Here is a 12,556-nt window from a genome sequence, read left to right as displayed (position 1 = left end):
GATTCCTAGGCACACTAAAGTGTGCAAAGCACCACTCTAGGTAATTCCATCTATTTTCGTGGCTTTGAATGAGAATGCAGATATTCCTAGTAAAGACCTTTTCCCTGAAATCCAGATCCAATTCCATTCTTCTGGCTCCTCAGGCCAAAAACCTGGGAATCATCTCTGATTCTTCCTTTCTTGCACATCTCATATTTAGTTCTTTAGCTAATTCTCTTGGTCCTACCTTGCCTATTCATCCTGTTCCAAGCCTCTACTATCTACCTACCTAGGTTTTTATAAGAGCCTCCTAATTGGTCTCCTTGCCCTTTCAGTCTGCACAGAGCAGCCAGAGTCATCCATTCAAATTCTAAGTCAGATCATGTCATGGCTACGGAAACCAATACTCTAAAAACCAAAGTTCTTACAATAGTCTGCAGGACCCTACATTATTTGCCACCCCTGGCTCCCCTATACATTATTTGCCACCCCTGGCCCCCCTATACCCTCTGACACACACACACACACACACACACACACACACACCCCTGGCTCCCCTATACCCTCTGACACACACACACACACACACACACACACACACACACACACACACACACACACACACACACACACAGAGCTACCTCTGACCTGGTCTCTTACCACTCTTCTCCACCCCCTTTGACCAGCAACACCAGCCTCTTTGTTGTTCCTTGGCAGGCCAAGCATGGTCCTGCCTCAAGGCCTTTGCCTTTATTCTGCTTAGATGCTCTTCCCTTAGATGTATGCAGGGCACGGCTCATGTCTTCATTTCCTTAATGTCCTCATTGCTCATCCTCAGTCTCCCTGGCACCTCATCCATACCACTCCATATCCACAGCACTGAATTACTGCCTGATGTTGGATGTGTTATTTGTACATTTGTTTACTTATTGCCTGTCTTCCACACAAGAGTGTCCACTCCATGATGGTTTCGTTCACTGCTGTGTCTCTAACACTTAGAACACAGCCTGATACATAGTATATGTCCACATATTCCTTGAATGAATGAATGAATGAATGAATGGGCAACAAAAGCAAGAAGGAGTAGATGCTGTGACTCATCCAGGACCCTTATAATACATACAGACAAATCAGTCCAGTATTTATTTTTATCTTAAAACTAATGATATAGTGATGGTCAGATGGAGCCTGTTTGTGTTCCTATTACCAAAGGAACATACTTTTGCTAACAAAATAAATTTTTCCTTCTGGAAATAAAGATGTTAAGTCACATTTACTGAGCTTCTGCTATACCCCAGTCCTGAGCAAGGTGCTTATTATAACCCTTTTGGTGGTGGTTTTAAACAAATTTTGAAAGTAAGGAAATGTATCATCATCAAAACTCTTCCTCCCTCCTTTTCTGTGTCCATAAGAGGATTATTCAGAAGTTGGGTGCTTTCTGTAGGCTGGGCGAGGTGGCTCACACCTGTAATCCCAGCACTTTGGGAGGCTGAGGCGGGCGGATCACGAAGTCAGGAGATCGAGACCATCCTGGCTAACATGGTGAAACCCCGTCTCTACTAAAAATACAAAAAATAGCCGGGCGTGGTAGCGCGTGCCTGTAGTCCCAGCTACTCGGGAGGCTGAGGCAGGAGAATGGCATGAACCTGGGAGGCAGAGCTTGCAGGGAGCCAAGATCGTGCCACTGCACTCCAGCCTGGGTGACAGAGCAAGACTCTGTCTCAAAAAAAAAAAAAGAAGTTGGGTGCTTTCTACTCCACTTTATCTTACCACTCCAAAATTCACATGATCCTGCTAAGCAGCCTTTCTTGCATGGCACACACGTCTTCTTGTTTTTCCCTTATCCTTGTTCATTTATCTCAAGATAATCACTTTCTTTTTTTCTCTTTTCCAATTCTGTTTTATGAACCCAGAATGCTCCACTCATAGCAGATAAATATAATCGTAATTCTAGCAGCACATCTTCTGAAGGAAAAATAAATCTATACCTTTTGAAGTAGTTTTGGAATTATCAAGGATCACTGTCATTAAATCTAAACCCTTCAAGTACCGAGTCACAGTCAAAATTGCTATTGAAGCTTCTTTATCTCTAAGCCTGTTTTTCAAGAACATGCATTTGAGGTAAATAAAAAAGGTATAGTATTTTTTAGCAATTATCAGAACGACTTTAATCTCCCATTCTTTTCTTTGTAGTATTCCATCCAAGATGTGAATTAATTTAGAAATGTAATTACTACTGATAACACTGTTTCTTTGGGGGCAGGGCTTTGTAAATTGCAAATGGATAATTTAAAAATAAACTTTTTGGAAATTCAGTCTATTGAAGACTATATTCAATATGTTCTGTATATTATGCACACTAATACATTATCATGGCTTTTACCTCACTTTCATATTTGACTCTTTGTTGGTTGAAATGATTGCAATAAATATTGATAATATAAAAATGACTCTAAGCCAGGTGCAGTGGTTCATGCCTGTAATCCCAGCACTTTTGGTGGCTAAGGTAGGAGGAAAGCTTGAGCCCAAGAATTTGAGACAAGCCTGGTCAACAAAGTTAGACCCCATCTCTACAAAAAATTTAAAAATTAACTGGGCATAGTGGTGCACACCTGTAGTCCCAGTTACTTGGGAGGCTGAGGCAAGAGATGGCTTGAGCCCAGGAGATTGAGGCTGCAGTGAACCCCCTTCACACCACTGCACTCCAGCCTGGGCATCAGAGCAAGACCCTGTCTCAAAGAGATAAAAAACAACTCTATTTTTAATGAATCCGATTAACCTTGTGGTCAAAATACAGAATATAATTACAGTGTTTCGATTTCTCTGCTTTTTGTCTCTGCTCATGGTAGCTTTAGTCTTATCTGTGTCTGACAGCAGTTATGTTTGGAGCCATTTTATATTTTAATCTAATAACAATTCACATCCTATGAAATTAGGAGGGAAGACCTGTAGACTTAAAGGCAGGCTGAATCTGTCATCAACATTTCATAAAACCAGTGTTGTCAGTACCAGCTGGGGGCTGGAGTGGATGGAATGGGAGGGAAGAGTAGAGAAAGCAACATTTCAGAGTTTGGCAGAAGGCAATTTTCATATTATTAATGGTTTTAAGAATATTAAAAACTGCACCCTTGGTGCCGTTTGGACACACTATTCCAGTCTGGACACACTTCCTGTTTCTCCATTTTTTTTTTCCTCTTCTTACACCCTCTCCATTTTTTTTCCTTTTATTCCTCCTTGTTTCTCTTATGAAGAAAGAAGTGAGGGAAGGGAGAAGAGAAAGAGGAACATAATTATTAGGATTCTTTCTTGTTCTCTTTTTAACTCCACACTACTAGATTTTGCTCGTAATTTTCACCCCTACACAATTAGAACAGAAAGATATTTTGTATCTCTTATATTCTTCATCAATAACAATTGTTTTTAGTAGAGAAATATCAGATGTTTCCACATTAGATGATGGAACTTAAGAGACTTTTGCTGCTGTTGACTTCTCTACAGCGGGCAAAAACCACATGGGATTGCTTTATACCATTTGTGTCTTACATCTCAAGGAACCAGGGATGCAGTTGGGGAAACTTGAAAAGCAAATTGAAGATCGAAAGACATTTGAGGAGAAAGTTAAGGTTTTTATAGGTTGTATATTATAAATCATTTCTTCTGAGATAATTTTTAGCCTTTTGGAAGTTTCTTTTATTTGAAAAAGTATTTCCTTTATTTATTTATTTTGAGATAGGCTCTTGCTCTGTTGCCCAGGCTGGAATGCAGTGTCACGATCATAGCTTATTGCAGCCTTGAACTCCTGAGCTTAAGCAATCCTCCTACCTCAGCCTCCAGAGTAGCTGGGACTACAGTCAGGTGCCACCATGCCTGGCTAATTTTTTAAACCTTTTTAGTAAAGATGAGGCCTCACTCTGTTGCCCAGGCTATTCTTGAACTCCTGAGCTGAAGTGGTCCTCCCGCCTCGGACTCCCAAAGTGCTGGGATTACAGACATGAGCCATTGTGCCAGGCCAGTATTTCCTTTAAATAGTTGTTTTCAATTTCTTTTCTTACCAGATTTTTTTTTTTTAAGAAAATGCTGGCCAGGTGCAGTGGCTCACACCTGTAACACCAACACTTTGAGAGGCCAAGGCAGGAGGATTGCTTGCACCCAGGAGTTTGAGACCAGCCTGGGCAACATAGGGAGAGGAGACCCTGTCTCTACAAAAAGATGAAGAAAAAGAAAATTAGCCAGGTGTGGTGGCACCCACCTGTGGTCCCAGCTACTCGGAATGGCTTGAGTCAGGGAGGTGAAGGCTGCAGTGAGCTATGATTGCGCCACAGCACTCCAGCCTTGGTGACAGAGTGAGACCCCATCTCAAAAAATGAAAAAAAAAATAAATAAATAAAAAAGAAAGAAAATGCTTACCTATGTTCTAATAAATTGGATAAAAATAAAGTTCTCTGAAGGGTCACGTTGTCAGATTTGAAGCTAAAGAATTACAAAATAGAATTGGAAACTACTATTCTAAAATTGTAACCATTTTAACTGAAGACATGGTAGGTTTTTCCATGACAATTTGATCTGAAATGAACAGAAAGGATTTAGAAAATGCCAGTTTGTGTGAGTGTGTGAGACTGTGTGTGCATCTCTGTGTGTGTGAATATTGAGAAGGAGGGGAAAAGGAGGGAGGAGAGAGCAAGGGTACTCTCTAAATGGAATGTTGGGAAGAACTGGAACCTACTTTAATGGGCTCTTGATGTCTTATTTATCAGATCCAGGTGATCGAGAATGATAGAGCCAGCAGAGGAGGACAAGTTTATGCCACCAACACCAGAGGCCAGATCCCTCCCCTGGTCACTACAGATTGCATGATACAAGACCAAGGTATTTGTTTTTAATTATGCCATTTATTAAGGTTTTAAAATTTCTCACCGTTTTTAAAGCAAATACACTGACACCCTTCAATAATGCTCTTAATAATGGAAAACCCCATTATAGCTGATAATCAGTTCTCTGTTAATCCCTCAAGTACCAAGAGGATGCTATCAACTGAATTTTATTCTGTGCGTATGGAAGTCTGGAGAGTTTCCAGTGAGGTACAGAGCAATATATCTGCTTAAAACAATTATTTATTTTAATTTGTGGGTTTAAATTAGTTTATACCCTACTTTGGTTTAATTTATTCACTATGTTGGAAAGCTGGCACGAGCAGAGCGGTAAGGAATTAGACTGTTTGAGATGTTAGCAGACCTGGTTCTAGCCCCAACAATATTTTCTAAGCAGATATTTTTAACATTTTGGGTTCTGTTTTCCCACATTTAAACTGGGAAGAGGAGAAGCTGAGCTGCATCTCTACTGTTCCATACCTCTCAGCTCAAGAATATATTACCCTATTGTTGATGACAAGTTAAGAATATAGCCCGATGAAATCTGATGTCTGAGATTCTGAATATACCATTTTAATGGATCATGTACTCAATCCTAGAAGCATAACATCAGTATACAAACAAGCATTTTGTCTCATCCCAGAGTTGTTGAGCTAGCCGAGTTCTAGTTGGGGATCCTCTCTCTATCCTCTGTGCCACCTTCAGAGCTAACGTTATAGAGTGGGTAGCACAGTGAGGTAGAAAGAGACTTGATTGGGAGAATTCAGACTCCACTCCTTACTGCCCAAGTGAGCTTTGTCCATTTCACCTCTCTCTCTCAACCTCAGCATCACCCTCAGTAATATGTGGAGACTAAGACCGGCTCTGCAGAGCCAGTGTAAGAATTAGAGGTGACTGTGTGCATGAGTCTTTGTGTATGTGTGTGTGTGTGTGTGTGTATGCATGCATACACATAAGTATGCTTATATGTGTATAGAGGGCTCAATACACAGAAGGGTTTCATGTAAATTATAGGTGTTGTAGATACTAATATTAAAACAATTCAGATGACTTCATTTATTATTCTAAAAATAATTTTTCCTTCTCGGCCTTTTGGCTAAGATCAAGTGTAAAAATAATTTGTTTCTTCCTCATTACTTAGAACTCATTCCAACTAGTTAGATGAGTTCATATTTGTAAAGGATTTAGGGCTTGGTAGATAATAGGTTGAGGTATATGAAATTGTTGATTTTTTTTTTTCTATCACTGTGACCTATAAAAGGTGGCAATTTCATTTCAACCTAATGATAAGTATTATATAAGTGTTTTAATATCTATTTAATATTTAAAATAAATATAAAACAATATTGGGGCTTTTTTCAACCTAAAGAATATTCCTGACCAGCCTCATCTCCCACCTGTTTCTTGCTTTACAATTGCCTTCATATACCAAACTCATCCTCTTTCTCCTCATGCCTCTGATTCTCACATTGTACTGTTTTCTCTGCAATAGCCTGAGGATGGTTTTTTGTTGTATCCTTAGAAATTCACCTGGTATCTAGAACATACTAGTTGACCAATAAATATTTATCAGACACATGTACTTGGAATATATGACTATCAGCCCTTTAATTGGGAAACATTTAGTTCTTCTAAACTCAATTTAAATTTTCTTTTTCAAGTCTTCTCCAGTGTCTTTTCCCATAATGCTTCATATATATTTCACCCGTATCACATTAAATTTTATTGTGGTTTAGATAGGTCTCTCCCACAAATCTTGGAGCTATCTGGGATCAGAATTCCACTTGTTCAGAACTTCACTCATTCATGCATACATCCAGAAAATGTTTATTCAGTACCTATTATGTGCCAGGCCTCTATGCTAAACCTGAGGTTAATAATATAATAAAAAATATACAAATTAACATTATTATTATAGCTAATAATTGCAAGTACTTAGTATGTATCAAGACAATTTTCTAACCACTTTATATGGAATAATTTAATCCCCTGTAATGTTATGAGATAGGCATTAATATCATTCTTATATTACAGAGTGGAAAACTGAGGCACAGAATGCTTAGGTAATTTACCTAAGAAATGTAGCTAGTAGGAGGCAAAGCTAGAATTTGAACTCAAGCATTCTGATGCAAGTGCCTGTGTTCTTAACTTCACTGCGTCTATTCAGAAATAAAAGACACAGCTCTTTTTTTAAATGAGTGAACAATCTGGCAAGGAAAAAGATAACTAAATATTAATTCAGTGAGATAAATGTTATATTAGAAAGATAAAACACATGTTGCCATGGGAACTTAAATGTGAGGTCACCAACCAGATAACTGACCCAGCCTGTCTTGCCCAAGTTGGGGACACCCAAACTGTGTCTTCAGTGAGCAAGTGTAACCCACAAGACTAGGGAGATGGGGGAGGGGAGGGTTTCCAGGCAGAGGAGGTGAATGTGCTAAAGTATGGTAGTGGGAGAGAGCATAATACATGTCAAGTAACAGCATGTGCATAGTTTTTTGTTTTTTGAGGGACTTGTGGGTAGTTTTTAAATTGTGGTCAAATCTATATATATAACATAAAATTTATTATTTTAACCATTTTTAAGTATACAATTTAGTGGCCTTAGTTACATTCACAATGTTGTGCAACCAAATCATTCTTATTACCTGTTTCTAGAACTGTAAAAAAAATCATCCCACACTGAAACTCTGTACCCATTAAACAATAACTCCCCATTCTTCCACCCCACCCAGCCCCTGGTAGACTCTGTTCTACGTTCTGTCTCTATGAGTTTGCCTACTCTAGGCTCCTCATTTGAGAGAATCATACAATATTTGCCCTTTTCTGTCTGGTTTATTTTACTTAGTATAATATTTTCAAGGTTCATCTACCTTGTAGCGTATATCAGAATTTCATTCCTTTTTAAGGCTACGTAACTTTCCGTTTTTTATACATACTGCATTTTGTTTTCCATTCATCTGTTGAAGGACATTTGAGTTGTTTCTACCTTTTGGCTCTTGTGAGTAATGCTGCTGTGGATATTTACGTACAAGTATCTATGCAAGCCCCTGCTTTCACTTCTTTGGAGTATATACTGTACCTAAAAGTGAAATTGCTGGATCGTATAGTATGGAAAGAGTATGAAGGAAGGAGTGGGTGAGCAGGCAGGACTAGTAAGGTGGCAGGGTCTCAGTCATCGTTCTCTCTCCTTAGCCTGCAGCCTAGCCCTTGGCAAGAAGAGAGAGCTGCCCTGGTATGGAGCCCCAAAGTTGGCCCAGTCATACCCTTTTGCTATGAAGCCCCTTTGTCTGACCTGGCTTATTTGCCAATAGTAATAAGCTTTTTAGGATGTAGCTCAAGATTCTCAGACTTGTACAGAAATTCACAGACATAAGTACAATATAGAGCTGGAAGGAACCTTGGACTTTATTTGCTCAGCTCTCTCACTTTACAGATGTAAGGATAAGGCCCAGGGAGGTTAAGTGGCTTGCCCAAGGCCATACAGCTGGTTAGGATCAGAGCCAACAAAGAAAAGTTTAAAATATTCTTAAACTTTAAAATATTATTCCTTTGCCTTTGGCTCCAGGATCTTATTTTAAGATTCCACTTGTCCTTTGGTTCCCATCCTTTAAGACCCTGTTCAAGCACCTCATCCTTCGTGTGGTCAATTCTGGTCCAAGTGACAGAGTCATTGTCTCCCTTCTTCTATTTCTTAATCTATTTGCTCTTCTGTGATGCTTACCATGCTATGTTGCAATGATCTATTTTTACTGTCACTCTTTCCAACTAGACTGTGAAGCCAGAGACTTTACTGTATTCTATTTCTAAGCCCTTTCCTGGAGCTTTGCTTAGTAAATGTTTGTGGAATGAATTTATTGAATGTTTTCAGTAAAATTATCCCATATGCTCTTTATTAAGCATCTCAAAAAGTTTCAAATCTTAGTTCCTGTGGTTGCTAAATTATCCACGGTAGCCAGACCTTTTATGCCCCACTGTTGTATACCTGTTTATAGAAACAAATTCTCAATTGCTTTTTCAAATTTTATTATTTGTGCACATTATCTTCCTGAACGAAGCATTTGTTTAGTCACCTTTAGAGCTCATTCATTTATGCATATTTCACTGTCAAAAAATAAACCCTTTAAAGGTAACAAATATCCAGCTTCAATATTTTATTGGTAATTTTAACGAGTATAATTGAGTGCAATGGAAAATTAAAATAAACTTTCAAATACTTTTAAAATTCTTAGTTCATGGTCTGTATAACATTGTGTAATGATGATAATAAGGAAAGTTTTGTTTAAATATGAAACAAACACTATTAAGCATTCAAGCATACTTACATATATTAATATTACCTAAGAGTTCCTTTACTTGTATTCCTGCTGCCAAAAGTCTGGTTTCCTCCTCTGTTACTGCTTACCTGGGCTCTTAAAGCAATGGACCAGTTTACCTGTCTGTATTCTTTTTCTGTTCCTAGAAGCTATCTAACTTTGGGCAGACTGATTTTCTTCCATTACTTAATTGATCATTTTACCCTTGCCAAAAAAAGTTCGATTTTTTTTTTTTTTTTTTTGAGATGGAGTCTTGCTCTGTCGCCCAGGCTGGAGTGCAATGGCGTGATCTCAGCTCACTGCAAGCTCCGCCTCCCAGGTTCACGCCATTCTCCTGCCTCAGCCTCCTGAGTAGCTGGGACTACAGGCGCCCGCCACCATGCCCGGCTAATTTTTTTGTATTTTTAATAGAGACGGGGTTTCACCGTGTTAGCCAAGATGGTCTCAATCTCCTGACCTTGTGATCCACCTGTCTCGGCCTTCCAAAGTGCTGGGATTACAGGCGTGAGCCACCGTGACTGGCCTTTTTTTAACCCTGACTAAAAAAATGTCACGGTTGCCCATGGGCAGATAGGGTTGGTCTCAACTCCTCATCCAGCATTCCAGGCCTTGACAACCTGGACTCAATTTTTCTGGGATGTTGTAGAAATTTATAATTGGTTCTAATCCCACTTTTGCCATTTACTAACTCTTTGACTTTTGGAAAGTCACATAACCTCCCGGTGTCTCAGTTTCCTCCTCAGTAAAGTAGATTATAAATATATTAATCCATAGAGTTATTGTGGGGCTAAATGAGTTTACATGTAACAGTCTTAGAATGATGTCTAGCGCATTGGCTGCTGTTATTATTATCACCCTTGTTGTTAGTACTATGTCTTCCCCTTCTCTCAGATGCTCTGCAGAGCAGCCCAAGGACTGGATTCAGCCTGCAGTCATGTTAATTTGTCCTACACAGTAATTTCTTCTGTTTCTATTTGAATTAATTGTCATTATTTAAAAATCAGAATACATTATATAAAAATCCGGATTTCCAGTTTGTCCTAAAAACTGTGAAATCTGGCACTAGTAGCTTGGAAATGAACAGAATAAAAGCTTTTTAAAGCCCAACCTCCCATTCATTTCAGGCCTGCATCTGTGCAGCAAAACATGGCCAGAGAGAGGCTCACAACCCCGCCACAACTGCTGTTTAAGCTCAGGACCATAAACTTCCCAACATACTGTATTTCTCAAGTCTTTTCACTTTTCCACTCTCCTTAGTGACTATTTCATACTTTTTCAAACCTGCAGCACCTTCTCTCGCATCTTTCTTTTAGCTGCTTTACATCCTCCTTTCAGAAAGGAAATTCCATGCACCCCACCACCACATGGACCCCCAGTCTCAGCGCATCCTCCCACTGTGCCCACCTGCATTTGGCCCTCAGTGAGCAATCTGTGCTCCAGTCGAAAGCCAGCCTCTCTCCCTGTGCACCACTCAAGTATATTTCCACAGTAAGTTTCCCCTCTTCCTCTTAAATCATCGGTATTTTTCTTTCTACAGAATGATTCCCATCTTTTTTTAAAAAAAACCTTCTCTCATCTTAAAATATAAAAATGTTTTCTTGATCCACTTCCCTTACCAGCTAGCACTCTTTTCTTTCCACCCCTCTACAGCAAAACTTAAAAGGACTATTGCCAATTCTTCTCCTTCTGTTATCTCTTAAACTCACTCTGAGCAGATTTTTCCCTAGCATTCCACCAAAACTGCCTCTTTAGGATCTCCAGCAGCACCATCTGGCACAGATGATCGTGCCTCCGCATGATACACATCCTACACTTCACTTCAGGACGCTAGGCTCCTCGTTTCATCCTTCTCAGTCCTTTGGCTGCTTTCTCCTCCTCCTCTGACCTCCTTATCTTGGAGGACCCCAGGGCTCAGTACTTGGTCATCTTCTCTTCTTTGGCCATAATTATTCCCTTGGTGGTTTTAACCTGGTTTCATGGTTTCAAATACCATCTATATGCTAAGAATTCCCAAATGTGTATCTCCACCCCAGACTTTAGCCCAGTCTCCAGATGTACATATCTAATTGTCTACTCAGCATTGCTGTATGACTGTGTAATAGATTTCCCAAATGGGACATGTCCCTGACTAGATTCCTGATCTCCACCCGCACACCCGTTAAAACATCCCTTCCCTTTCTGCAGCCTTTACTTTGTCAGTTGGTGGCAATTTTATGCTTCTGGTTTCTCAGGCCAGCAATCTTAAGAGTCGTTCTTGACCATCACGCTCTCTCACACTCACATCTTCACACCTTATATGCCCTTAACAAATAAGTCACTGTACCTTTGAAATATATCCAGAATTTAGCCGCATCTCAACACTTCTACTCCTGTCAGGCTGGTACTGCAGCAGCCTCCACATGGTCTCCCTGGTTCTACTCTTCCCCACTGCAATCCATTCTGAAAATGCAGGCAGAGGAACCTACATTACAGCATGACACTCCTCTGCTCTAAAGCCATCAGTGGCTCCCCATTTCATTGGGAGAAAAGCCAGAGGGCTTAAAATGGTCTCAAGAGTCTACCTCATCTGGCCTGTTGCTTCGCTGAACTCCACACCAGTTGGTGCCCCCCACAGTGGCTCCATTCCAGCTCCATGGGCCTCCTGCTGTCACTCTACTCCGGGCATGTCCTTCCCCAGATACCCACTAGGGTAAATCGCTTGCCTCCTATGACTCTTTGCTCGGATGTTACCTTTTAAATAAGGCCTACCTTGTAAGTATTTAAAATTGCAATCTGCCTGCCACTTCTTGGTACCCCTTCACTAGATATGCTTTTTTCACAGCATTTATCACCTTCTAATGTCCTATATAATTTACTTTTATTAGGCGTAATATTCATTGTCTGTGTCCTCTGCAAGAACATAAGCTCTGCAAGCACCTAGGACAGGGCCTGAAATGTCTTAGACATTCAGTGAACATTTGATTGATGATTACATTCTTTTAGTCATAATATTTTATTTCAAAATTTATCTTAGATAAGTTATTCTAGTGATACAAATATTCTTTATGTCATAGATATTGTTTTAACACTCGGATATGCCATGAAGTAAAGATATTTTGGTCAGGAAGCCTGACATCTATTAAAAATAGTTTAGGGTGTTTTTGAAAATAATATTTCTATTATAAGTAGAATTTTCATTTTGAAATTCAATTTCCAAATTTAGAAAAAAATAGTCAAATGGAATCATATTTGACAAAGTATCACTTGCTAATATGAAATAGTATACAAATGCTTACCTTTCCCATAAGCAGATAGAAGAGGATGAAGAAGAAATGATTGTGATTCAAAAATTTTGTTCTGTCATATTTGTGTGTCTCTTTGTTTTATTTTTTCCATTGCATCTAAATGCCT

At 39.4% G+C, this 12,556-nt stretch overlaps 1 protein-coding gene across 7 annotated transcripts in view; it reads left to right on the top strand.

Moving 5' to 3' along the window:
* Positions 1-12,556, top strand: part of SEC24D (SEC24 homolog D, COPII coat complex component) — a 115,813-nt gene that overhangs the window by 28,075 nt on the left and 75,182 nt on the right. For all 7 annotated transcript variants that reach the window (XM_019025766.4, XM_055385505.2, XM_055385504.2 and 4 more), the window contains one exon: positions 4,734-4,845. In XM_019025766.4, coding sequence (XP_018881311.2) covers positions 4,734-4,845 — 112 coding nt within the window. The remainder of the gene's footprint in view (positions 1-4,733; positions 4,846-12,556) is intronic.

Source organism: Gorilla gorilla, chromosome 3, assembly GCF_029281585.2.
Source record: "Gorilla gorilla gorilla isolate KB3781 chromosome 3, NHGRI_mGorGor1-v2.1_pri, whole genome shotgun sequence".
Classification (NCBI taxonomy): Eukaryota; Metazoa; Chordata; class Mammalia; order Primates; family Hominidae; genus Gorilla; species Gorilla gorilla.
Note: the sequence above shows the minus strand (reverse complement) of the source record. Positions and strands in the feature narration are given on the sequence as shown.